This window comes from Crocodylus siamensis, chromosome 1 (genome assembly GCF_052110815.1).
Source record: "Crocodylus siamensis isolate JL-2025a chromosome 1, ASM5211081v1, whole genome shotgun sequence".
NCBI classification, from domain to species: Eukaryota; Metazoa; Chordata; order Crocodylia; family Crocodylidae; genus Crocodylus; species Crocodylus siamensis.
Window position 1 is genome coordinate 33,152,150 of NC_143395.1, and position 25,556 is coordinate 33,177,705.

Genomic DNA, 25,556 nt, shown 5'->3' on the forward strand with positions numbered 1-25,556 from the left:
ATTTTGATATGCATCTGTGAACTTGCTTATAGAGAAACATTAGATTGTTTTATATGTCATTAACCAATACAGAACTAAACATGTTAAGACTCAACTTTTGATGTTGATGATGAGCTGATTGTAAACAAGATCATTCGTACCTATACTGGGCACATCTACATGAGACGCTTCAAGCACAGTAGGCTAATTCTACTGCACCTTAGTGCGGCAGGCAAAACCCATGCTTATGCGTTAATGCGCAGTAGTGCCAATTACAGTGTATTGTTTAGTACCTGTAATTACAGGTACTTAATGCAGCGTATTTACAGCATATTAATGAACATGTAGTCCTGCCCACTGAGGGCTAACATGTTTAACAGTGAGCACACCTACACATTCATTAATGTGCCATAATTATGGTGCATTAAGGTTAGTACCTGTAACTACAGGTATTACCTTAATGAGCTGTAATTGGTGCTACTGCGCATTAGCTTTATTGGTGATGCTAGTGTGTAGTAGACAAATTTTGCTGTACATTAGCACTGGTGAGCACATTGCCCACCATGGTAAAATACAGTAGAATTAGTCTACTATGCTTGAAGCATCTTGTATAGATGCACACACTGTGTTATTGTATCATAGCGCTATTAACTGTCATTAGCCAACATGCATAGATAAAAGCCCTATGGCATGAGAGGGACCTAAGAACTGAATATGTTCATATTGGAAAGTTTTTTCCTTTCTGTATTTGTCTGCTGTAAATTCTTCCAAGCAGCTGTTTTAACTGGCTTTCAGCTTCAGAATATCAAGTAACATTATTGTTCCACATAGTACTGAAAAACTTATAAAAATAATTTTAGAAAATAACTCTTCCTGTACAGTTCTTTAACTTTGATTGGAATTAACACATTCAATCTACTCAGACAAGAATAGCTCCTTTATGCAGACATACTGGATAAATGTGATGCTACCATGCTAAGAAAGAAACAAATTGCCAAAAATCCTACAATTAATGTTTCTGTCTGAGGGGTGTGGAGCCTCGAAATACTGGAACAATCCTTACTGAAAATGGAAGCAAAAAGTGTACTGGATAAATGTGTATTATATGCAATGGATTATATACTGCTGTCATCTGAGGTTTCCCTTCTGGGCACACAGAATTCCTGTTGGCTCCAAAGAGCAATCTGAGCACAAATAGAATGGAAGTGAGACCGTTTAGTAGTCAGTTTTGATATTTTATACTGTTTCATATACTGTGTTGCTTTTTGTACAATGGATATAGGATCAAGAAAGTTTTAAGGAATTGTTCCTGACTTGGAAAAGTGTGAAAGTTCTTATTGACACGGGTAGGATTAGGTGACTCTGATACATTCAGTCAAGCTTGCAAAAAGTATTTTACATGCACATTGAAGAATCTTTTCTTTCAGAAGAGTTAATGTAACTTACACCATGACACTTTTACCTTCCCATAGCCCTGGGTTACTCAATTTCTAAGCGGCTGAGTGACATATGCCCTATGAGCTGTAGTGTTTTGCAGTTAACCCCTTGCAGGCTACTGTGCTTGTTGGTGTAATGCTGTTTCTTAGAAAGTAAATCAAAATGTGTGTTTAAAATAAATACTGTGCTCCAGAGTCTGATATAAATTTGTAAAGGTATTTTTTTTAGTTTGACACAAAGAAGTATTAGATATCAGATAACCAGTGATAGTGCTATATGATAAAAAGTGTGTTTAATCCTGATCATGCATATAAATTGTTTCATTTAAAACTTCTGTGAAAAGCATTATTCTATAAGGTACATAGGAAAAATATAAATATTGTTAGCCATTCTTTAGTAATTTTAACAAACAGCTTTTCCTTATACATTTTATTGTTGATTTAGAGAGGCCAAGAATTACATCAGAGCCTCAAGATGTAGATGTTACCTCAGGGAATACAGTATACTTCACTTGCAGAGCTGAAGGGAATCCTAAACCAGAAATTATTTGGCTTCGAAACAAGTAAGCTTGGGCAAAGGGCATGGGGAGGAGGGAGAGAGAGAAATAGTACATACGTTTCCTGTGCAATACATTTTAAGTATTTCAATTTTAAGAACACCATCATATTATATAAAGTAATTAAAATTGGGTCCAGTTCCTTTGTGGTTCAAAACATGACAGTCTTATAATAAAAAGCTCAGAAAACATGTGTGTGATATTGTAGGCAAGATATTCAGTTGCAGTTTCTCGCAAAAAAATCCTATACACCAAACGAACAAGCAAGGAAACCCATAGATTGATTTAAATGATGTATTGTGTACAAGGACTAGGTAATCCTATATGTGCATATAATTGCCCAGTTTGCATGTGGAAGTGAGGAGTTTTCAAGTGCAGTAGGTAGGTGCTTCTGTATTTTTTATAGCTTTAACCATTCTTGCATTTCATCTAGCATGGCTATAGTATTGTAGACTGATCAGATTCTGCCATGCCTTACATACTGCTTTAATAATTCAAAGATCTTGAGAGGTCCTTTTGATAAGGTCCTTCACCAAGGATTTTAAAACAAAACTGTGTTGCTATGGAATTAGAGGGAAGATTCTTTTGTAGACTGAGAGCTGTTTAAAAGGTGAGATGCAAAGAGTAGAGCTAAATGCTCACTTTTAAGGGTGGAGGAAGCTCATTAGTAAAGTTTCACAGGGATTTGTGCTGAACCCACTGTTGCTCAACATTTTCATCAGTGATCTGGAAAAAGGGTGCCCAATGAAATTTCCAAGTTTACAGATGATACCAAATTATTCTAGGTAGTCAGTTCCAAACTGATGGAGGGGAGCAACAGAAAGATCTTATCTAGCTAAGTGAGTGGGCAAAAAAAAAAAGATGAACTTCAGTGTTGATACATGCCAGGTAATACATTTGGGGAAAAATAACCTTAGCTACATACATGCACAATACTTTGTTCTCATCTAGCTGTTATGAGTCAGGAGAGAGAACTTGGAGTCATTGTGGATAATTCTTTAAAAATGTCTGTTCAATGTGCAGCCAGACCAAAAAAGCTAATAAAATGGTGGGCATCAATAGAAAGAGAATTTAAAACAAAATGTAGGACATTGTCGTGCCACTTAGAAAACCATACTGTCCCCACATCTTGAATATCTTGTGCAGTTCCGGTGTTCTCATTTACAAAAGGATGTAGTAGAATTAGAAAAGGTACAGAGAAGGCAACCAAAATGATCAGGGGCATGAAGCCGCTGTCATACCAGGGGAGACTTAAAAGACTAGGACTCTTCAATTTGGAAAGGCTGAGGGCTGGATGCAATAGAGGTTTATAAAATCATGAAGAGTGTGGACAAAGTGAACAGACAACTGATATGAGCCAAGTGCCAGAATACTAGAACTAGGGAATACCCACTACAATTAGCAGAAGGCAAGTTTAAAACCAACAACAGAAAGTACTTCTTAGGCAATGTTCAGTTAACTTGTGGAATTCATTTCCAAGAAGGTAGTAGAGGCAGATAGATTAATCAGGTTCAAAAAGGAACTAGATGAATTCATGGATGTTAGAACTATTAATAATTGTTGACTAGAACAGTTGAAGATGTTTCCTCTGGCACTTCAGAACCAATAAAGGTAGATGCCAGGGAGGGTAATGAATAGGGGATATTTCTCTAGATTGGAGGTGGGCAAAGTCTGGCATGTGGGCAGATCGGTCCCACGGCAGACTCCACTTCCCAGCAGCCCCTGCCATGTTACTGCAGCTGCTTTCCATGGAGACCCCAGGAGCAGCAGGGCTGTGACAGTGTGGGTTAGGCCAGGGTTTCCATGGAGACCAGCCCCAGCAGCACTGGCCTGGGCAAGCCTCATCTGCCATTTTGCCCACCCCTGCTCTAGATACATCTGGTTCGGTGTTCTTACTCTAATGCATCCACCCTGCCATTGTTGGAGGCAGGATCCTGGGTTAGATGCCCCATTAGTCTGACGCAGTATGGCACATCCTGTTTTCTTATGAAATGGTTAAAATTAAAACAAAAAAATTGTACACTAAAAATGTTATCCTCTGTCCTCCCCCCATACTCCTTCAGCTTAGTTATACATGTGCAGTGCATTTTTTAGTTGGTTCTTGCTGTTGGTGTTGGTTGATTTGTTTTGTTTTTAGAACTTTTTCTTTTCTTGTATGAGAAGCACAGGTGATACTGATTGCTTTTAAAGGAAAAGTACAGAAGTATTTATGTTGGAAAAAAATGAAGAATGCCTGCACTTTTCAAACGCACACAAAGGAACTCACTGTTCAAAAGGGAGCTTAGCAAAGCTCCTTGATGTAATTGAAGGGCTTCAAGTGAAACACCCCCCACACCCTCCCCCCCCACACACTCTTCCTTACATTTTAAAGTAGCCAAAATAACTTTTTTATTTTTTAATTAATCAATTGCTGATAAAATTGAACAATATGACATCTTGGTCTTGAAGCCCCTATTGGCAGGGGTGGGAGTTTCCTGTGTAGAGTGGAAATAGAAATTCCTTAATTCTTGTTTTTCAGTAGTGAACTTCAATGTCACAATTATTCCATTAAAATTTGTTCTGGCTTCGCTACTTCTTATAATCAACAAAAACATGTATTCAGAATCCACATGTGAACGAGTTTTAACAAGAAGTATGAAATTGGGCTGTATGTTTATTGACACTGGCTTTATATCATTCTCCATGCTGCCAAAATGCAAAATAAATCTGTTTGCAAAGATGGTTGAAAGTGGCAAGATTTCAGTCATGGAGGTTGGTCTGTTGAGCAATCTTTATAGCATTTGGAAAGGTAGATCAGTAGTTACTCTTGGAATTGCACAAAATGGATAAGTGGTTCATCTTTAATTTGTGCTTTTTGTGTTGGGTTAAAAGCACTGGAATTGCATGAGGTAGCTAGTAAATCATCCATCTTGTGGAGTCACAGGTGCAGGCACTGAAGAGCATAGCTATAACCTGTTTCCTTCTGAATCCCATCTTGGGGCTGTACAAGAACTCTGTGGCTTGTGCCCTGTGTTATTACACAATTAATTGCATGAATGCGTGGCTGGATTCTAACTACAAATGTGATTAACTGGTTAATCATGTCTTAAGTGTAACTGGTGAAGGAACTTAGGGTTCTTTTGGCTGAGAAGTTCTCATTCTTGAAAGAAGATAGGAATGAGCATGCATATCTCAGTCATTCTTTTACACCCAAATTGTATATGCATTTATATTTTCATACTTACTTGGACTTTTTGGTTCTGTATTCCTAATGTTACATTTTCAAAATTAGTACACTTTTTGCTTCGTACACCTCTTCTTTTTATTAATTATAAGACTAAAAGTTCTATTTTTATACATGCCACAGCATTTAAAATGCAGAAAATTGCTTCGTGTATATTACTGTATTTACCTGCATATGTCACATACCATTCCCCCTTAAAACCAGACCCCAAATTTCAGTTGTGTTTATTAAGCAGGGAAGCTGATTTTCTTCCTGGGGTTGGAATTGGCACCCTGTTTTCATTCTGCTTTACGGTGCAGCCACTGTAGTATTACTGTTCAGGCAGCTGAGGAAGTCACTTGACTTAATGGCTAGTTGTTCTGCACTTTGGTGTTACCAATTGTCTTTCCTTTTAAATGGTTATGATGATCCACTAATCAAGCTAACCTTTCTTGGGGCAATTTTTGCTGCCTACTCGCGGAACCTGGTCTCTCTCTTTCACAGCCTCTTTAGCTCTTTTCAGAACCATAGATCCACCCATGGAGGCCAGTTTTTAGCAGGAGTTAGGCCTTCATCTTTAGTTATGCAGGAAAGGGAGAGTGAGTCAGCTAAAGATTAGGCTCTGTCCCTGCTCTTTGCAGCCATAGCTCTGGACACAACTTTTTTCTTCATGCTGCCTTTTAAAAACAAGGTATGTGAGAAAACTTGGTATTTCATTGACATATTTAGACTTGCCTTCTTTGATATGTTTTCTGTGCTTGTAATTTGAAAGATTTAGTTCAGAAGATTCTTGTCTTTACAGTAATGAGCTCAGTATGAAGGAGGATTCCCGCCTAAACTTATTAGATGATGGTACTCTAATGATTGAGAATACTCAAGAGACAGACCAGGGCATTTACCAATGCATGGCAAAAAATGTGGCAGGAGAAGTGAAAACTCAAGAAGTTACTCTTAGGTACTTTGGATCACCAGGTAAAGAGATTTCACATACCATTGTTTTTTATAAGATCGCTTTAAAAATAAAGTACATTGGGTTTTCTACAGGTTTTTACTTCTTCTGCATCTTTGCACAATCATCAGCCCTTTATAGGAGTACTATTCTAATTGCATGTCACATTAAGAATCATGAAGTTTATTTTCAGAAGTACATGAGGGAATGAAAAAGAAGATATTGAAGGGTGCTCGCATTCAGTGCTCTGGTATAACTTTAGAGACAGATTTTAAATCATTAAAACAAAAATAGTAATGAACTGTGGGTTAGGTCAATTAGGTAAATGTTTTAGCCATATTTCTCCATACTTCTTGAGTTATGCCTAATACTTCCTGAGTTGTGCTTGGGTCTTCTAATTGCTTCATGTTTGTGAACCTTCAGTTTCATTCACAGAAAAAAAAAACAACCCTTAAAAATTACATTCCCATCTGAAAATTTTGTAGTACTCAAGTCATATAATTATGCTTACTATTGCTATAATGGAAAGAAGTTGATCTATGTACTCAAATAGAAGATGACCTTGATTATAAGATGGCCTCCCCAATAATTAGATTCTATACCCGGAAAATTATAACACATTTATACATTTTCCATATACAGAATCTGATTATTGAAGGCTTGCCTTGAATCATTTGCAGGGCAATAATCTGAGGGATCAGGTAGCTTCTTTGCTCTCTGCTTCCCTCCAGCTTTTGCCCCTGACAGCCCCTTCATCCTTTTCTTACTGTCAGACTCTGCTGTCTCTGAGCACATATAAGTAAGGAACAAATTTGAAAATAATAACTTTGAAGTTAAATATGGCTGTAGAAATGTGCATATAGTACCCACAAACATAGTTTATCCAAAATTGAAGCGTTATCTTTTTTTCAAACTGCTGCACATTTTAGTATGAACACACTTTTGAGTAGCACTTTGACACCTTCTTATGTATAGTACAAACTGTGCACAATATTAATCCAAAGCCAGTAGGCTTCTGATTCATCACATAGTTAATTGGGCTGGGCTCCACCAGACTCAACAGCATTTCAAGTCATGGTGACCCGACAGCTCAGCACTAATCAGTGTTATGTGTACTTCAGATACTCCACAAAGGATTCATGCTCTAATTAGCCCCAACTTGTGGCTGCAACCAGGTCCAAAAATGTATAGGCAGATGAGGCACAGGGCATCCTGGTCTGGTTTCACCTTGTGGAGGGCCACGCCACACTAATAATATATATGTTTCAGGCTGAAAGAGGGGATGAGAGGGATTCTGGGTGAACTGTTTGGGGCTCTGTTTGGTGATGTTTGTCAGGCATTTAAAGTGAAGAAGCAGGAATCATTGGAAATGGGAAAGAAAGGTGAAGCTTAGCTGTGGGAATGAAAAGGAAGTAAAAATATATGTAGTGTAGTAGCTGACCCTGACTTGGAAAAAGAATCAGGTGGTAAGGAGGACTGTGCTTAATGGGCACTGCCACATAGGCTGAACTAACCTATCCTATTCAGATAGGTTGCACTAGCCTATCCTTGTGGTAGGTTCCCATTAGCACTTTGGCACCAGCAGAGGGTCTTGGAGCTTGTTTCAGCCTCTCCAAGTGCTGGCCTGGTATTGCAGTACCTCCAGGCCCAGTGCATGTTCCCTGTTGGTGAAACAACTACCCATTTTTTTTTGTTAGGGCCACATGCAACAACAAAAAAAAAAGTAAGTTTCCATCACCATGTTTGCCCATATGAGCCATGTGTTTGATAGTCATCCTTAGTGTTGGCTGTATTTAATCAACTTCATTGTTGGTTTCTCTTGCTGAACACATGCTGTTTTTGGCAGCAGTTTATATGTATGTTATTATAAGACGGGCTTTTTCCCTCAGGCCAATTGAGATATTTTCCCCCATCTTGTATTCAAGTAAATATTGTATTTAAAATATTTCAATTAAAATAATTTGGGGTTTTTTTCATGTATTTAACAGTGTTTGGTCTATAGGTAGTTTATTTCCATGCATCAGGTCCCAGGCACATGTTCATTTAAAGCCTTCCTGGGATCTGATCCCTATCTCAACAGTTATGCTTCCCGCTGTGGCAGACATACGTGGCAGGAGGTGCAATTGTCAGCCCTGGGTCTGTTCAAGGGCTTCTGCCTGAACTGTTTAAATCTCACTTTCAGCAGCTCCAGTAGGGCTTCTGGATGTGTGTGTGTGTGGCGGGGGGATCAGAGGCTTCTGGCAGGCAGAGCAAAAGGGCTTTCACTAATGGGGACTTTAAACTTCAGGCCTGGCATTTAAACTTGCTGGTGGATGAAACCCTGCTGAGAGCCTCTGATTCCCCACACTTGGCACTCCTGCTAGAGCTGCAGGATGCTGGCTTTAAAGTTCCCAGCAGGGGAAGCTCTTTGGGCACTACCATATGCAGTCCCCCCTCTGGAAACCTCATCCTCCACAACCTCACTGGGGCTACCCAAAATGAGGCCATTCCGGTGTAGGAGTTTAAACTTATGGGCAGAGGAGCCTGAGGCCCAGTTGAAAAACTGTGATTGCCCTGGGGGCTGGTGCCAACAATTAGTTGCTGGTTTGACACCTGGCAAAATGGTCAGCCTCCACCTTTTGGGGACCCAGGACTGTCAACTGGTTGCTGGGCATTCGCTCTAGACAACCCCAGTACATGGACTTGCCAGACTCTCAATTTAAGAGAGTAGACAAACAAGTCATACGTTATATGTGGAAAATGTTTGTGTCTGGTTTGCCATGTAGCACCTTATATTGGGTGGACATGTGGCACCTTTGCCATTTATGATGCAATTTGCTTGTTAATTGTGGCATAAATGTAGTGTTTAGTGGGGCTCAATTTCTTTCTTGCTGTATCAATATCAACAAGTAACTAAAAAGACATATAACAATTACTGTAGAATTTAATAAGAATAGCAGGGCTTAGAGGTGCACTGATACATTGGTAGATATCAGATTGGTACCAGTATGGAGAAAATTGTCTATATTGGATATCAGCCCAACTTAAAAAAATCAACTTGATGATATGCTTTTAAAGCATGCAATATGTGAAAACCAAATTATTTAAGTTTTATATAATTGTCCCATGCAAAATTCAGGAAAACAAGTGTTCCAGTATTTAAACATATATATTTTTTCCCTGACAGCTAGACCAAGTTTTGTGATCCATCCACAAAACACAGAAGTATTAGTTGGAGAAAGCGTTACCTTGGAATGCAGTGCAACTGGCCACCCCCAACCACGAATCACATGGACAAAGGGCGACAGAACTCCTTTACCAAATGATCCTCGAATCACAATAACTCCTTCAGGAGGGCTATACATACAGAATGTGAACCAGGAAGATAGTGGCGAGTATACTTGTTTTGCAACTAACAGCATAGATAATATCCATGCGACTGCTTATATTATAGTCCAAGGTAAGTAACATTAAACAAGAAGGATGAATTTTGAAATGTGTTTTTTCAAAGCTGTGCATTCATTCAAAGCAAATATGTATTTTTGTGTTTTAATTTCTGGATTGTGAACTTCCAGGTATTCTTTTCATTGTAGAGCTTGATTTTATTCCTAATACAGTCAGTGGAAGTTTTGTTGGACTTCATCAAAAATAAAACTTACTGAAAGTATACCCAAATACCATTTATTCATGTTATGAATTTTCTAGTGCTGAAGATCTCCATAGACTTTCTTTATGTAAACACATATCTATTCACATATCCAGTTTGTAAGTGACTAAGATATTTTCTACAGCAACTAACATTTCCAAAGATTAGGCTATACACTTGGAGTAGGGTGTCATCTTTCTCTTGTTAAGCACTAGGGTGAAAGTGACTGATTGATTTGCTATGATGGTAGCTCTCCAGTTGTTCCCTCCTCTTGATACATTAGTATAGCTTTTCTGTTAACTGGAAGTTAAAGTAGTACAGATTTTATTGTACTTAAATGATGATTTATTCCCAGAAAAGTTTGCCAATGCTATAGCATATAAATATTTTCAGGAAAAATAATGTTTGGTACCTTTCTTTTAAACACGGAATGTTACTTGCTAGGTTTTTAAATAGTGATCAGTTATATTTTTCAAGGGGTTTGTAAAAGGGATATAAAAAAATAGAAGTTCTTTTTTTAATTTAAAATCTTTCTTCCCATATGAATTCCATCTTTCTCTAGTTAACAAAAAAGGTGTGGGGGGTGCTATTTTTGTACCACTTTTCTTTTAGATTGTACACTCCTTGGAGCAAGAACCATGTCAAGCAGTGCATAATTTTTCAAATTATAGAGAGCCATGTGCTTATATCTTTTTTTTTCACTTACCTATCAGCTAATGATAGTTACGTGTGGAAAGCCAAACATATTCCTGGTCACAGTGAAATACCATCATGTTACTATACAGACTGGCTTTGTACTTCTTTCACTGTTTTTCTACTGTTTGAAAGCACTGTGTGTTAGCAGAAAAGCCACAGCTCAGGCTGGTTGTGATCACATTGTGTTTTTCTTCATAATTTAGTTGATTTTTTTAAAGAAAGAAAAAAACAAGATATTTTGAATCCAGAGAACATTCCCTACTTGATTATACCAATATTAAGGTACATCATATTTTGGATCTATTCTTCTTCTTGTTTATTACTTGTATTGCAGTACTGTCTAGAAGCCCTACCTGAGATTAGAGCCTTATTATGCTAGGCACTGTTCACTAAGAGACAGTCCTTTCCCAATGAGCTTACAATCTAAAAGAGCTAGAAGAATTCTGTTCCCCACAGACCTCTTCATGTACATAGAAAATCATATATAATTTTAAACAACCGTGCCTTTTCTAATTGTTTTTAAACAGTATCTTTACCCTCTCCTATAGCTTTGCCTCAGTTTACAGTCATTCCTCAAGATAGAACAGTGATTGAGGGACAAACTGTTGACTTTCCTTGTGAAGCACAAGGGTATCCACAACCTGTTATTGCCTGGACTAAAGGAGGTAAGAGGTTTGTTCATTTTTACTTTTAAGGCTTTTTTAGAATCGCTTATCAAAATGTGATGCATGTGCCACACATGTGATTTAAAAGCTCCCGTTTCTCTGCCTGAAGCTCATAAGCCCCTGGCAGATGTTATATTTGTTGCATGATTTAACATGAGTTTCATGTGTTAAAATTTTAAAGTGCCAGATGTTAAAATAAAAAATGTGGTAGAGCCATTGCAAAAATGGCTAACCTGCCTTAAAGAAGTTAGTCACTGAAAGTAGAACTCTTTGTGGTATGTAAGCATCCCATGTTAATTTTAATATCTAGAATGTTACTTAAACCTGCCAGTACCCCACAGTGCTCTCATCTCCTTCCCTCCCTCCAGGGCTTCCTGACAGCCCATCTAGTGGTTAGCTGTCAGGGAGGCTTGCACTCAGTCCTGTTCATTTAAAGTGCCCAGAGTCTGAGCAGTCTGGGACCTTGTAGTCACTCACTGTTCCCAGGTTGCCTGTGTTCTCTTTCAAGTCCTGGGAGAAGGGGGAGCCAAAGACCAGCCTCCTGCTATCGCCCTGACTGGGAAGATGCTTTTGTTCCCCCAAGCCCTGGAGATCATGGCTGCCTTGATCACCAGGGCCCAAGGTTTTCATACTGGGCATGACATACCCCTGCAGCTGGGAGCCCTGTCAGCTGATGGGGCTCCCAGCTGCAGGAAAGACCTGCTACATGTGCAAATTATTGCTTGGTAGCAACCAACCATAAAGTAAGTACACATTTTCAAGGTCTAACTTTATTGCTGGTTGTAACCTTTTATCGTGTGAGAAGTACTTTGCATGTATAGATGTTCTTAAGATAATTCCACAGTTAACCAGTTAATTGTACAATAATATGTCAAGGGGGCCTTAGTGTATATACCTGTAGAGTGAGAAAAAACATGAGACTTCTAGCAGGAAAAGCAATCTACAGGTGCCTCTTTAAATAGTGATTCATATAAAGCAGAGTTTTAGTGAAAACTTGATGTTTTTGAAAACGGTGTTGGTGATCTTCCTTCTTCACCTTCTAAAGTGGCCATAATCACCTCTTATGTAGCGTAGTCACTGATGAGAGAGGGATTGTAGGTGGAGAGGGAGAATAAAGAGATGAGACTGGCACTCAGCTTTATTTTGATGTTCTTTGTTTCATTCCTGTTATATTGGTATATTCCAGTTCTGCAATTCTAGTTATTATTTAGCTCGATGGGATAGGGAGAGGAGACACTATGTGAAGATCCTCTTTCTTAATGTGAAATAACAAAGGATTTTATTTGCATCCTTCCTGTGATGATGTGTTAGGTGCTTTTGGAGATGCTTCTTATATGCGAGTATGATTTCTTCTGTTTCTTAATGGAAAAGACCAATATTGTGAATGTACCATATTTATGCCATTAGATAAGGTTTTCCCCCCCTATTTAACATGGGGAAAGAGCCCCTTACCTTAATCGAGCATGAGGCAGCGGGGGGGCAGGGGTTAGGGCTGAAGCTGGAGCTGCAGCTGCTGCCTGCCCCCAGCTGCCTCTCCACGCTGAGCCACTCCTTCCCAGTAAGCGCCCCCGCTCCATACTGTTTCTCTTCTTTCCCCCTGCTTAGCTTTGCACCACAGACTTCATCTTTGCTACAGCCTGGAGCATGAATTATGTGCACCAGCCCAGTTCTGTAGCAGCAGTGCCAGCTCTGCACCACTCCAATGGGGCTAGGTTGAAGCCATGCTTTGTGCCCCAGGCTGCAGCAGAGAGAGCCTACCAGCAAGGAGCAAAGATTAAATGGGGGAGTGTGAAGGGGCAGGCGGTCGCAGAGAGATTTCAGGGGGAACAGAGACGGGAGGAAGGTGGGGCAGGGACCTGAATCTGCAGGGGCAAAGATAAGGGGGCAGAGGTGGAGGGGCAGGCAGTGGGGGAGAGATGTTAGAGGGGTGGAGACAGGAGGAAGGTGGGCAGGAACCCCAAACTGCAGGGAGCAGAAGCAGTGTATAGAGAGGGAAAGGGGAGGGAGGGGCATGAGAAGGGTGATCAGGACAGCCTGAGGGTGCAGGGGGACAGGCACAATGGGAAGATTGGGGGTAGAGAAGCAGCAGGAGGCAGGCTGCCTGTTTCTCACTGTCTGCCCCACCACCTCCATACTGCCATTGTTATCTGCCCCTGGCTACCTGTCTCTCACTGCTTTCTCCACTGCCTGCCCCACCATGTGCCCCTCTACAGCCTGTCCTTTACTTCCCCCACTGCCTGCCCCATTACTGCCTCCTCCTATGTGTCCCCTCCCTACTACCTCCCCCACTGTTTGTCCCTCCCACCACCTACCCCATTACTGTTCCCCTCATGACCTCTCCCCTCACCACTTGGTAGTAGTGGAAGGATAAATTGAAGATGATTCTCCAATAATTAGATTTCGTATATGGAAAACTTATAGTATATTTATAAATTTTCTATGTATAGAATCTAATTATTGGGAGATCATCTTAAATTCAAGGTCATCTTGTATTCAGGCAAATATGGTCTGTTGTGGCAGTAGGTAATGGTTTCCAAAAATTTGTCCTAAATTAAAAAAAGCAACTAGACATTTCACAAAACAATATTGTTGTTAGCATAAACCCTAATTTCTTGCATTTTCATTTTTTAAAAATAAATATTTTATCTTACATAGTTATAACTCATAAATTATGTTGCGGTTCAGGGAGCCAACTGTCGGTTGATAGAAGACATTTAGTACTGTCATCTGGAACCTTGAGGATTTCCAGAGTGGCTTTACATGACCAAGGCCAATATGAGTGTCAAGCTGTCAATATTATAGGATCTCAGAGAATTACTGTATACCTAACAGTACAACCCAGAGGTACGTTTTCAATATCCATATTTGCATCTGTTAAAAAATGCTACATTTAGACTGAGGTTAAAATATTAACTTAGATGCATGGTTTATTCTTTTCATCATGGATATTAGACTTTCTTAAATGTTGAAGTCTCTGGTTGAAATAATTCCAAAAGGCATTTTACCTTTATCACAGTATAATTCATATAATTAGTACATTCTTTCTTGTTCAGTATTTAACACAAGCAAGACTTGATGCTTTTTGGGAACTCTGAGTGCTCTTATAATATGAAAAGATCTTATTATATGAAAACGCCTGAAAGTGTGGATGTAATTTAGTAGAAGAATAATGATATTTTAGCTGGGTTAAATTTGCTTTTGCAGTTTTTCAGGGGAACAGGAAATCACATTACTGGCACAGAGGCTCACACTTTCTCTGAAATTGTAAAGCCTGCAGGTTCTAGAGCTGTTAAAGAAAATATTTCAGTTTCCAGAATATTCGAATATGGATATAGCAGTTTTTCCACTGCTTTCTTCTCAGAAATGACCAGACTGGTCAACCAGACTCTTATTTTTTGCAGGGGCTGGAAATCAACTGGACCCCAAAATCATGGAAAACTTTAGTCCAAATGGGGTTTTAACATTTGACAATAGTTGTAAACAACTGAGAACAAAGTAGTGTAATAGTTTCCTTTAAAAACAGAATATTATCTGTCCCATAGTAAAGATTTTGCTGATATTTTTATGTACAGATAATGGTACTTTCAAAATATTATTTTTATTTTTTAAAAATGTCCTTGGCTTTTAAAAAAATTAATTAATCTAATGGTTGCATTTATTTAGTATAGTTCCTGTTTCAAATTATTTGCCTCTGAATTTTTTTACTGTTCTTTTTAACTGTCAATCTAACTTCTTTTTAGTTACCCCGGTGTTCGCTAGCGTTCCAAGTGATATGACAGTAGAAGTTGGAACAAATGTTCAGATTCCCTGCAGTAGTCAGGGAGAGCCTGAGCCAGTAATAACATGGAACAAGGTAATAGATCTTTGTTGGACTGATTTTAGAATGCAGTGCCTCCTTCACATTTCACTGGTGTCAAATCAGGCTTTAAGTGCAGAGCAGCAGACTGTTCTGCTTGTTCTGTGTCTAAGTAAATTACCACAAATTACATTAGGCTTTGGTCTGGTAATGGTGTCCAGAATGCAGCTACATAACCTGATTCTGCACAGGACTTTGTAACACTTCTCATACGTGTGAACTGAAGTTCATATTGCAGATTTAAAATAAAAGATGCACTGCTAACAACCTCTATTCCAATCTTACACGGTCCATGCTGCTCGACACAGGGGAGGCTCTCATGATGTCAGGCTTACTGTGCCCAAAAAACTTTTAAAAGTTGTCAGGTGTTCAGTCAGGGCTCCCAGGTGCAGGATCTTTTTTTAAAGATCCACGGTATCCTGAGCCCAACATGAGGGAAAATTCACTGATGTTTGGCTCATAGCACCACAGACCTTTAAAAAGATACCCTGTCTAGGGAAGAGGCATGAGATGGTACCCCACTGCTCTCTCCACTCCCAGAAACCAGGAGGGGAGGGAGCAGTGGGGTAGTGGTCTCTGCAGCTTCCTAATACCAGTGTGACTGTGGTCTGGGGAATGCATGGAGGAGTCTTTTCCCCACTGCTCTCCACACCTTCCCTAGACCAGGATCCACTTTGGTATGGGGAAGGCACAGGGAGTATGGGAGAGGGGGGTACCTGGAGGCTGCAACACCTGTATACTCCCTCTCTTGGAAAGACTTCTAATCATTGAAATTTCCCACAAATTTCCACTGCTAGAAGTGAATGGCTGTTCATATGCATATATACAGTACTGTGGCTGCAACCAAGAGGGTGATTTGGTACCTCATTGTGAAGGTACCTTTCTATCTGTGCTTACGTGGCAAATATTTGTGAATAATTTCCCTAATGAAAATTAGGTAAATAAGCACTGCAAGACCGTTTTCATTTTAGTTGAATGTTATCTAAAGCAAAAAAAAAACATCAGGTAGGGCTTATGTTCAGTCTTGGCTTTTTTTCTTAGGTGAACAGGTAAATGGTGTATGGTATGCTGTATTCTAGCACTGTCCACTGGCAAGCATAAAGAATGTAATGCCAATGGGAATCTCGAAGTTCCTGATTTACATCCCAACATCAATATGGGTTACAAGTATAATGTTGCTTTAATTGTTGTATGTTAAGTCTCCCCACATGCCACAATTTTCAAAAGCATGGTCCTTTAAAATGTGTGCTGAAGCACAATGCAGAGACAAGATTAATATTACCTTTCACTAGGACTCACTGTATTTTGAGGGTTTTATTACAGCCAGTTGTTTGATTCTTTGATTGATCATATGTGTGATGGTGCACACACATTAACTCTAGTTGCATCTGCTAGCCTAGTGGTGCTCAGTCTTTTTCCCCAACAGGCTGGACAGGCAGTGCCTGATCTGACCATGGTCCAGATGGTGGTTCCAATCCAGTGGCCAGGACCAACGGAGTAGCCACCATACAGCTATTTGGAGGGTGGTGGGAGGCAGCCCACCTTGAGCCCAGCCCCAGGGGGAGAAGGGGGCTTCACCTGGCACACTGGAGGAGCACAGGGCAGGCAAGGAGAAGAGAGGGATATGCCCCACAGGGGGAGGGAGGCATGACCCAGCCCTGCAGGGAAAAGGAACATGACCCAGCCCCACAGGGGGAAGCAGAAAATGACACACAGCACCAACCCAGCCTTGCAGGGGAAAGAGGGCACAGCCTGGCTGCAGCCAGGCTTGCAGGGCTCGGAAATTTGATGTAGGAGAGAGTCATTGTTTTAATGGGCACTGCTCCCCTACTGCCAAATTTCTTGACCTGTGGGCCAAATGTGATGGCTTCATGGAGCTATTTTTTCTTCTATGATATAAAGTGGGTTTGATCCCTTTTGGCAGTTGTCTTTGGCAGATGGCTGCTGGATTTGTCCTTTTATTTTGTATTTATGCACCAGTGGATTTGCTTATCTTCCTTCCAGCCCCTAACAATCTATGAATCTTACAAATTTTTAGGTATTTTGAGATTATTTTCCTGCAGCCAGAGATACAGGTTTTCCGGAAAATTTTCCAATGCCCTAAAAACAGCGTGATCTGATTTAGCATATTTGTTTCATGTTTGCATTGCCCTAAATACATGATCCGATTTTGCATTTAGTTTATTTGACTTATATTTAGTAAACAAAACTAAAAAAGTACCCCCAATTGCCACAAGCCATGTTAATTTTATGTCCCAATAGCGACAAGTATTTGAATTGAAATATTTGATTGGGAAAAAAATTAAATAAAACGCACTTAATGTGGCTTATATGTTATATTTAAAAAAATTCAAAGCTTTATGTGGAAATAAATTATTTTTATTGGAAAACTTGTAAACATTTAAAGACAATACATAATAGCATGTACTTCCCGTACATTGTTTGTATTAGACTATGGGCAAGGGCAACTTATCACACTGCATCTTCTTCACTAACTGTGCTTCTAACTGATTCTCCAAAAGCAAGGTATTTTGAGAACTAGGAACAAGCTTAGCAGTGCATTCATTTGTTAGTCTATTCCTCTTTGTCTTGATTGAGCTGAAAGCCTTCCAGTTCCATTCACAAGAAGCTGTTGTTGGTGGAATGCTAAGGATCCTTAACGCAATCCTGGACAACAGTTGGGTGTTAGTTACAGTCTCCCTTGCACCATGTATTCTCTGTTGCCCACTAAATGATGTCGTTGCTCCAAAGTTTTTCTTTTGTGTGGTACTCGGCAATGTCTGTCATCACAGCTATTTCGTTGATGTTGGGGACACTCTTAGCTACTTCTATAATTGTATTGAGAGCAGTAGATAATTCATCTTCTGATAAATGTTGTCCTCTGTGTTGAGGTTCCAAAAGGTTTGATGCCAGATGGACTGGACAAGAGCAAAACTCAGTTCTATTAGTAAACATTTGTTTTACTACTACTTCTTTGGATAGAAGTGAAGGCAAAAGCTCAACTAGATTTTCATTCAGTTGTCTGAATATGTCTGAAATATTTGAAAGGCTTGTTGTATCTCCTTTAAGTTTCTTGATTGCCACTGAAACTGGTAGTAGCAAATTGAACGCTCCTTGAACTGGAACCCAGAACACATTGTCGTCGAGAATTTTCTTCTGAATGTTCATGGGAATAATCTGGAATACCATGCCATCTCTTGAAGCACACTGCAAACAGTTTTTTGTGTGCAGCAAACTATGTAAACACGTTGTAGCTGAGCCCCATCTAGTTTCTCCTGGCAATAAAAGTGCACTTTCCTTCCTCTGCTTCTCTTTCTGTAATTTCTTCACTCTTCTTAGCAACATGATGATTGTTGAATACCTTCACAATCGCTTTGCCGTTTGCCAATATTGTCTTCATTGTATTCACACTTACTATGTCCTTTGCCAGAAGATTCAACCCATGAGCAAGATAGCCAAATACTATTAAATGAGGATACCTTGCCTTTTAATATTTACCATGCAGCTTTCATGTTACTCATATTATCAGTTACGAGGACAAGCACCCTGGAGGGACCGGCACTTCCAATCTCTTCACTCAACAATTTGGCTATATATTCACTGGCATGATGAGAAGATTCGGTAGCAGTTGCTTTCAGGAATTTTGGTTCAGATGCTGCTAACATAATGTTCACTAAAGGATTTCCTTGTATATCAGTCCATCCATCTGACATCAGAGTCAGTGATTCTTCTTTTCCAATCTTTTGAATAACCATTGTTTTAACTCTCATACTATCTAAGAGAGAATCGGGATAACGTGATTATCGGGATAAGCGATAATGTGACAGTAACTTATATGATAGACGAATTAGTTTATGTTCCTTCCAGTATTGATTTTGTATTATGGAAGGAGGTGTATCACTTGCAAATATAGCTCGAGCTAATGTCTCTCATGCTTTTTCTTGATCTTCTGATATTTTGTCCACAAAGCTTGATAAAAAGCTTGACTGTCTTGAACAGCTACTCATGGTGGATCGCATATCTGGTGACAGTGATCTTGAAAGCAAGGATCCCGCTTCTTTTTTGAGACCTGGCAGCTCAACATTTTCATTTTCCATTTTTTGCAAATCTGCTATTTCACTTTAACTACCAAGTTCCTGCAGCAAGAGGGAGAAAATATTTTTATTTTAGCCTATTCTAGCCTGGCCTCATCCATCAGAAAGAGGACAAGCGGCAGAGAATTTGTTTTCCCCCCTCCCTGCGGGAAAGAACACTCTGCTGCTCAACTTGCTTCTCAGTTGCCCTGGGAAAGTATAGTCTGGCCTCTGCCATTGGCCCAAGGACTAAGCTCACTTTGCTGGGTTGAAATAATAGTTAACTATCTCTTACATAACTTAAAAAATATATATTGTTAAGCCTAAGCTACTTTGGGTACGTAGTGCAAGCAGAAAAGGAGGATACAAATATTTGAAATAAATAAATGATAGTCCAGAGTTGCATTAACAATTTTTAAAATTATAATGTTTTAATACAATATAGATGCTAGTCTATATGGTGTGTTGTTTAACATATTAATTTGTTTACTTACATAGGATTCCCAAAGCAGACTTCTCAGATGATGTTGTTCTACCACTTCATTGTATTAGCTTTCTGTACATGGCTTGTATTCTTTCAGGACAGTTTCTACATGTTATTAAATGCTCCTTCATTCTTGTTGTAGTGTTAGCATACTCTTGTCTGCTATATTTACATCTACCAGCTTTCTTCCTTCCATGGCTTGAATGTCACTAGAATGATGCCACACACTAGTTTGTTTTTTTTCTGATTAGGCATTATTATGACTACTTCAAACAAAAAGCACTAAAAAACTAACAGATCTTATGCAAATACTTCCAGCTTCCCCAACTCAAGAAAGGAAATGAGACACTGCTCTGTGTGTTTGAAAGTGAAATAAAAAATAATCACACTTTTAGTTTTGGTTTTGTTTTCACTTGCAGTCGAAGATGAAATAAGAATTTTAGTATTGGTTTTGATTTGACTTGCACAGTCAGTTACATGAATTCATAACTTGATTTTTGGTTTCATTATGTGAATGTATTAACCCTCCTCTTTACAAATCAATAAAACATATAGGTACTTTCTCACATGCTGCCTACAAATAATTACCTGAAAAAAAATTACAACTGTCAAGCTTGCCTAATATTGTATTGGCATCATTTCATTGTTACTAATGAATTTTATGAAACAATGAATTCTTATGGAAAATTTCCCATGGAAAAATAAAGCACTGGAAAATTTTCTGCCCCACATCTCTGTCTGCAATTCTTCCAACGTGCACCTTCATTAATTCAATAAATACAAATTATTACAAAATTGATAGGTTACTTTAATAGATTAATTCAGCTTAATCCTTGGAGAGATCCAGGGCATCCTTATCATCATGTCTTCTTTGTATACATATCTATACTTTTTGGTGATTTGAGGAACCCTGCAACCTTTAGTACAAAGAAAAACAAACAAAACCTCCAAGCTGACATTGTGGCTATCTTCAAACTACCGTACAATCTCAGTTGTCCATCATAATTTAATTACCATACATCTGCAAACCCTGGAGCCAATCTATGTCAGCACTGAGGGTTTATTTGAAAAAAAAAAAAGCATTCAGTCAAATACATAGTGTAATGAATCAGCTGAGGGTGATTTGCGATACTTTTCAAGTTCCTGATTTGGGAAACTGAATCCCATTTTTTGTGGTGGTAGGTTATGCTTTTCATGGTGTTCAGGTGGCAACTCTAATGCAGAGATGAAAGCCATCAGATAGGTGTGATTGGAACTATGCCCCTAGAGTGGGAGAGGGAATCTCAACAGTAGCATTTCTGTTCTGCCTTCTTTGCAGTTAATTAGCATTTTTGGATGCTTTCAGTTTCAGGTGTTTTTATTCAATCAAATTTGAATCCAATCCAGTCCCAATAGCATACTGCATATCCCCAAAGGGCACATAGTGCTGCTTTTTGGACATGTGTTTTATCCACAAAGGACATACAGCTATTGAGCTATATTGTTGTTGTTTTTTAGTTAAAAAATGGATGTGCTTTACTACTTTTTATGAGAGACATCTTATTGAAGTGGCTTTTGTTATGGCTTTTGTTATCATGAAATGTTGCTATCAGAACTATAATTGCCCATCAAGAATGACTGGGGGTGGATGGGGGGCGGGGGGAGGCTGGGATGGTGTGCCCCATCTAACCACCTAACGCCCTATTCTGCCGCAAGGTGGGATCTCTGTCTATTTAATGTTTGATTTTGGCATGTTAGCATAAATACTAGTAAAATTCTTACAAAGTGAGCATTCAGAATAACTAAGCATTGTGCTTTGCTGCAGGATGGGGTTCAGGTAACAGAAAGTGGGAAGTTTCACGTTAGTCCAGAGGGATTTCTCACCATTCGTGATGTTGGAACAGCTGATGAAGGCCGATATGAATGTGTTGCCCGGAATACTATAGGCTACTCTTCTGTTAGCATGGTTCTAAGTGTTAATGGTAAGGTTTGTAAATGTAACGCATGGCAAGATATCAATTAGCTCCTAAATGAATGATGATTGTTTAACTTATAGACACAAAATGCAATTAAAAACACTAAAGGCCAACTTGTGAACTTCTTGCTTGCCTCTAATTCTGTTGAATTGTAAGACTAAATTTAGGTGACTGACTGCTTACCAATCAGTAAAAAGTTGAAAAACTCAGCCAAAATCTTTCTAAGATTTAGACCTCGATGTTTTCTTTTCTTTTTCCCTATGATTCATGACCGGGTGCTCTTGAAGCATAGTAATGGCTGAAGCCCAAACATTTGGGGCTGCAGGAACCATACTAGTTTCCTCCTGAGGTATTCTTTTGCTGTATCTGAATTTGCTGATGAAATATTCAGTCTGACTTCTGAGCAAATGACTTGACTTGAAAGCAAATCATCTGGCATTTTTAAAGGAAGCCTCACCATAGCCAGTTGGAAACTAGGTTGCTGTTGCAGGCAAGGAATTCCTAAAAGTGATTCTTAATGGTGTATAAGAAGCAATGGAAATAACAAATGAGCAAGGGTAGGTGTAACAAAGGAGTTTTTATATAATATATAATTATATTATATAAAATAATATGTGTGCATGTCTATATATATGGTAAAAACCTATCTGAGAGTCCTGACAGTGTAATATAATCTCTCTCTGATATTTGTATAATCACTTTACATTTATATAGACTGGTCCTAAAGCATTTACTGATGGTGCCAAACTTTATTTTTTCAAATTCCCTTTTATTAAAATACTGTTCCTTTTTGCTATTTCCTTTGTATTAAAATATATCTATACACCATTTTTCCTTTCCCTAGCACTAAGATTAAATCTAATATTTTTTACAACATATCTTTATAACAGTATGGTATAGATTCAAAGATCTCTTTTTGTATAATTGGTTATTATTTCCCACTGCCCTTCAAAATATTCTTCATTTTGTTGTGTTCTCATTAACTTGTTTTAATGATCTTTAATGTGCCAGTTAATTTGCCCTCTGAACATACAACATAAATAAAAAACATGAAAAGCATAAATTAAATGTTCTGTATAGATGGTATAATACTATGGCCATGGACAAATATGCTGTTTGAAGCAATCTAAATAGCATGAATGCAGGTGTTCACAGATGAAACACTTCATAAACGATCCTTGAAAAGGAGATCTTTGAAATGCTTCATTTTGAAGCACTTCCTGCAATATTGAGAGGCAAGGATTTCTTTGAGTAATATTTGTATTGAACCAACTGCATAGTTAGCATAGAGTTATACAAACTTTGGAATGCAAGACAGTCTTTTTTCTTCCTGGAACATCTTTACTTTCCAGCAGTCTTCTGGTGCTCTGCTCTGTTCCCCCCACCCTGTGGGAGTTGGGGAGGGCAAGAATGGGGTGAACAGCCAGTGAGTGGTCTTCTGTGCACTTAGCTGACCTTAGGAACCTACTAAGGCCAAGAGGTATGCATGGGATTTTTGGTCTCCTACTCTTTGGCTAAACAGCAGTATAGCTGCATGTTGTTTTTTTAGCCATCTTGAGGCATTTGGTGGTGGGCCAGTGGGAGGGAGGAATGGAGGCAGAGGAACTGCATGATGTTGAAATATATCAAGTATGAAGTACTCCAGGTTTCAGAGTGCTCCAAATGCTCATCCATCCTATCTTCCTATCTCTCTTTCTCAGCTCGCTTCTTGTATTCCCTTTTGACCAAAAACAATTATTTGCTTCAAGCTCTGTATGTCGGTACATCTGAACTCCAGGAGAACACCCAACAGCACCCTGTAGAGTTGGGAGTTATTCCCTGGAATAAGCTAACTATGAGATGAAAAAGCCACAGTCTATCTAAAATATTTCTTTTGAACTAAGATTAGGTTTGTTCCATGTTCCCAAAATATATTTTTAATATAAATCCCTTTCCTATCATTTAGGTAATACTATTTCTATGGAAGACTAAAGCCATGGGAGGAACAGAAATGTTCCTTGCCATGGTATTCTAATACTATCATGACTTTTAAAGTCTGGATTACACTTGAAGCAGTACACAATGACGATACGTTTTTGTTGTCTTCAAAAATATTTGAATGTTTCAAAGCGGTGTTCTAAAAATTGAGTACCTATGATTATTTTAGGGTCCCTGTAAATTGTTTTCCATTAGAATAGTAAACCTATTGGTCAATGAATTGGAAAAAAAAAGTGTAGTATGTCAGCTGAAAAAGCAAGCTATTGGTGTTTAAAACAAAAAATAAAACAATTGCAATTTCTGCTGTTTAGGTCCTGAAGTTTAGAATTCCAAACGTGTTTATCCGTATTCAGAAAAATCATTCTTCAGGTATTTTAATGGAGCCAGAAGCTGAGCTATCAGTTGTACAAAATTAGTGACTTTGTGCTTGAAGATAAAGTTGTATATTTTAAAAAAATCTCAGAGAAAAACATTACAGGATATTAACAGGTTTTATATCAAACTGACAGCAGCAAGGATACTCACAGTTAACATTGGCTTGATACAGCTAATCATTGCATTGCTGTGGTCACCCCCTTTTTCCTCCAATTTTTCTATTCTCTCAGTGTCACTTTCCAAAATTAAAGTTCTGTGGGTCTCCTCGAGGATTGGCCGTATAAAGATCCCGTTCTACAGCTTTGTGTCAGTCAGTAAACTCAAGCACTGAAGTCAATGGGAGTCTTTTCATTGATTGCTGTGGATCCTAGATCATAGTCATTGGTCTAAGCATCTTTAAGCTGCTGATTTGCCACACCAGATCAAAAGTTCAGATATGCAGACTTCACTTCTTATTCATTTTTTGTTTTGGTCATATTTACAAATTTATAAAATTTATAAAGATTACACCCATGTCCGCTTTCATGGTCTTATGAACTTTTGACATACCACTTTATTATATTAAAAGGAGGTTAATTTAAAAAATGATTTTTAACTGGTATTGCAAAAATCTTAAGTCCTCAGCAGGTGTAAATATTTTTTAATAGAGTTCCCAAATGGTTAGTAATTTTAAATTTTGGAGCAGGTAGAACTTATAGAAAAGTGGTTCTCTGTGAAACTGAAATGATGTAGTGTCTAGACACTACTTTATAGGAGTAACCATTTTGTGTAGTAATTTTTGCTCTAATATGCAACTTCATGTTTTTCTAGTTCCTAATGTCAGTCGAAATGGAGATCCATTTGTACAAACATCAATTGTGGAAGCAATCGCTACTGTTGACAGAGCTATAAATTCAACACGTACACATCTATTTGACAGGTATTGTGCTATTAAAAAAACTGGGAAGCTGAAATTAATTTTGGATATACCAAAAGTTATAGAAAAATCATCAAAATCGATGCATAGGAGAGATGAGACAGTGTCATGATTTTATATAGCAACTTTAACATCTGGTTAGTTTCTAGAGTCCTAGTAATATGGCATGAAATCACTATGTAAAAATAAATTGCACCATGCTATGTAAAAAAAGTTTTATCCAATTAGGCTCTAAATCAGGATTTAGCAACCTTTTAGAGAACTGGGCTGGCCACTTGAGACTTGGCTACCTTTTCCCTGAGCAGCCAAGCTGCCTACTAATGCCTCTGCCATGTACTACCATTTCTCATCCCCAGCAGCGGTGGGAAGGGTGGGATGGCAGCAACAATGTTAATGGTAGCAGCATGTGCCACAGGAATGGGGGAGAAAGAGCAGTGAGAGCTCTATGGGGTGGCGGGGACACTGTAGAGGGAATCAGCAGTGTGTTGGTGAAGGGGGGCAGCCACACTCTTCTTTTGCTGCTGCTGTCCCAGTCAAGTCACTTTACAGACCAGTTCTGGCCCATGGACTATACTAGAGGTTGGCAACATTTTTGGGCAGAGTGCCAAAAATACCCACAGCCTTGACTTGTAAAATGTTTGCATGTCAGGAGCAGATGGCAGGGGAGCTATGAGAGGCCCGATCTTTGTTGTAGCAGTGCAGCCTTCTTTCCCGCTGTCCGCCCCAAGGCACACCTGCACCCACTGCCAGCAGTGAGCCAGGCTGGGCTCCACTGACCTAGGTGTAACCTTGCAGCCTCCCAGCTGCCTGC

At 38.9% G+C, this 25,556-nt stretch overlaps 1 protein-coding gene across 2 annotated transcripts in view; it reads left to right on the forward strand.

The window, feature by feature from the left end:
• PXDN (peroxidasin) overlaps positions 1–25,556 on the forward strand; it is a 158,523-nt gene that overhangs the window by 82,364 nt on the left and 50,603 nt on the right. For both annotated transcript variants that reach the window (XM_090032778.1, XM_090032788.1), the window contains 8 exons: positions 1,861–1,978; positions 5,977–6,146; positions 9,290–9,562; positions 10,993–11,109; positions 13,795–13,953; positions 14,850–14,962; positions 21,327–21,483; positions 24,640–24,748. In XM_090032778.1, the coding sequence (XP_089888904.1) occupies positions 1,861–1,978; positions 5,977–6,146; positions 9,290–9,562; positions 10,993–11,109; positions 13,795–13,953; positions 14,850–14,962; positions 21,327–21,483; positions 24,640–24,748 (1,216 nt within the window). The remainder of the gene's footprint in view (positions 1–1,860; positions 1,979–5,976; positions 6,147–9,289; positions 9,563–10,992; positions 11,110–13,794; positions 13,954–14,849; positions 14,963–21,326; positions 21,484–24,639; positions 24,749–25,556) is intronic.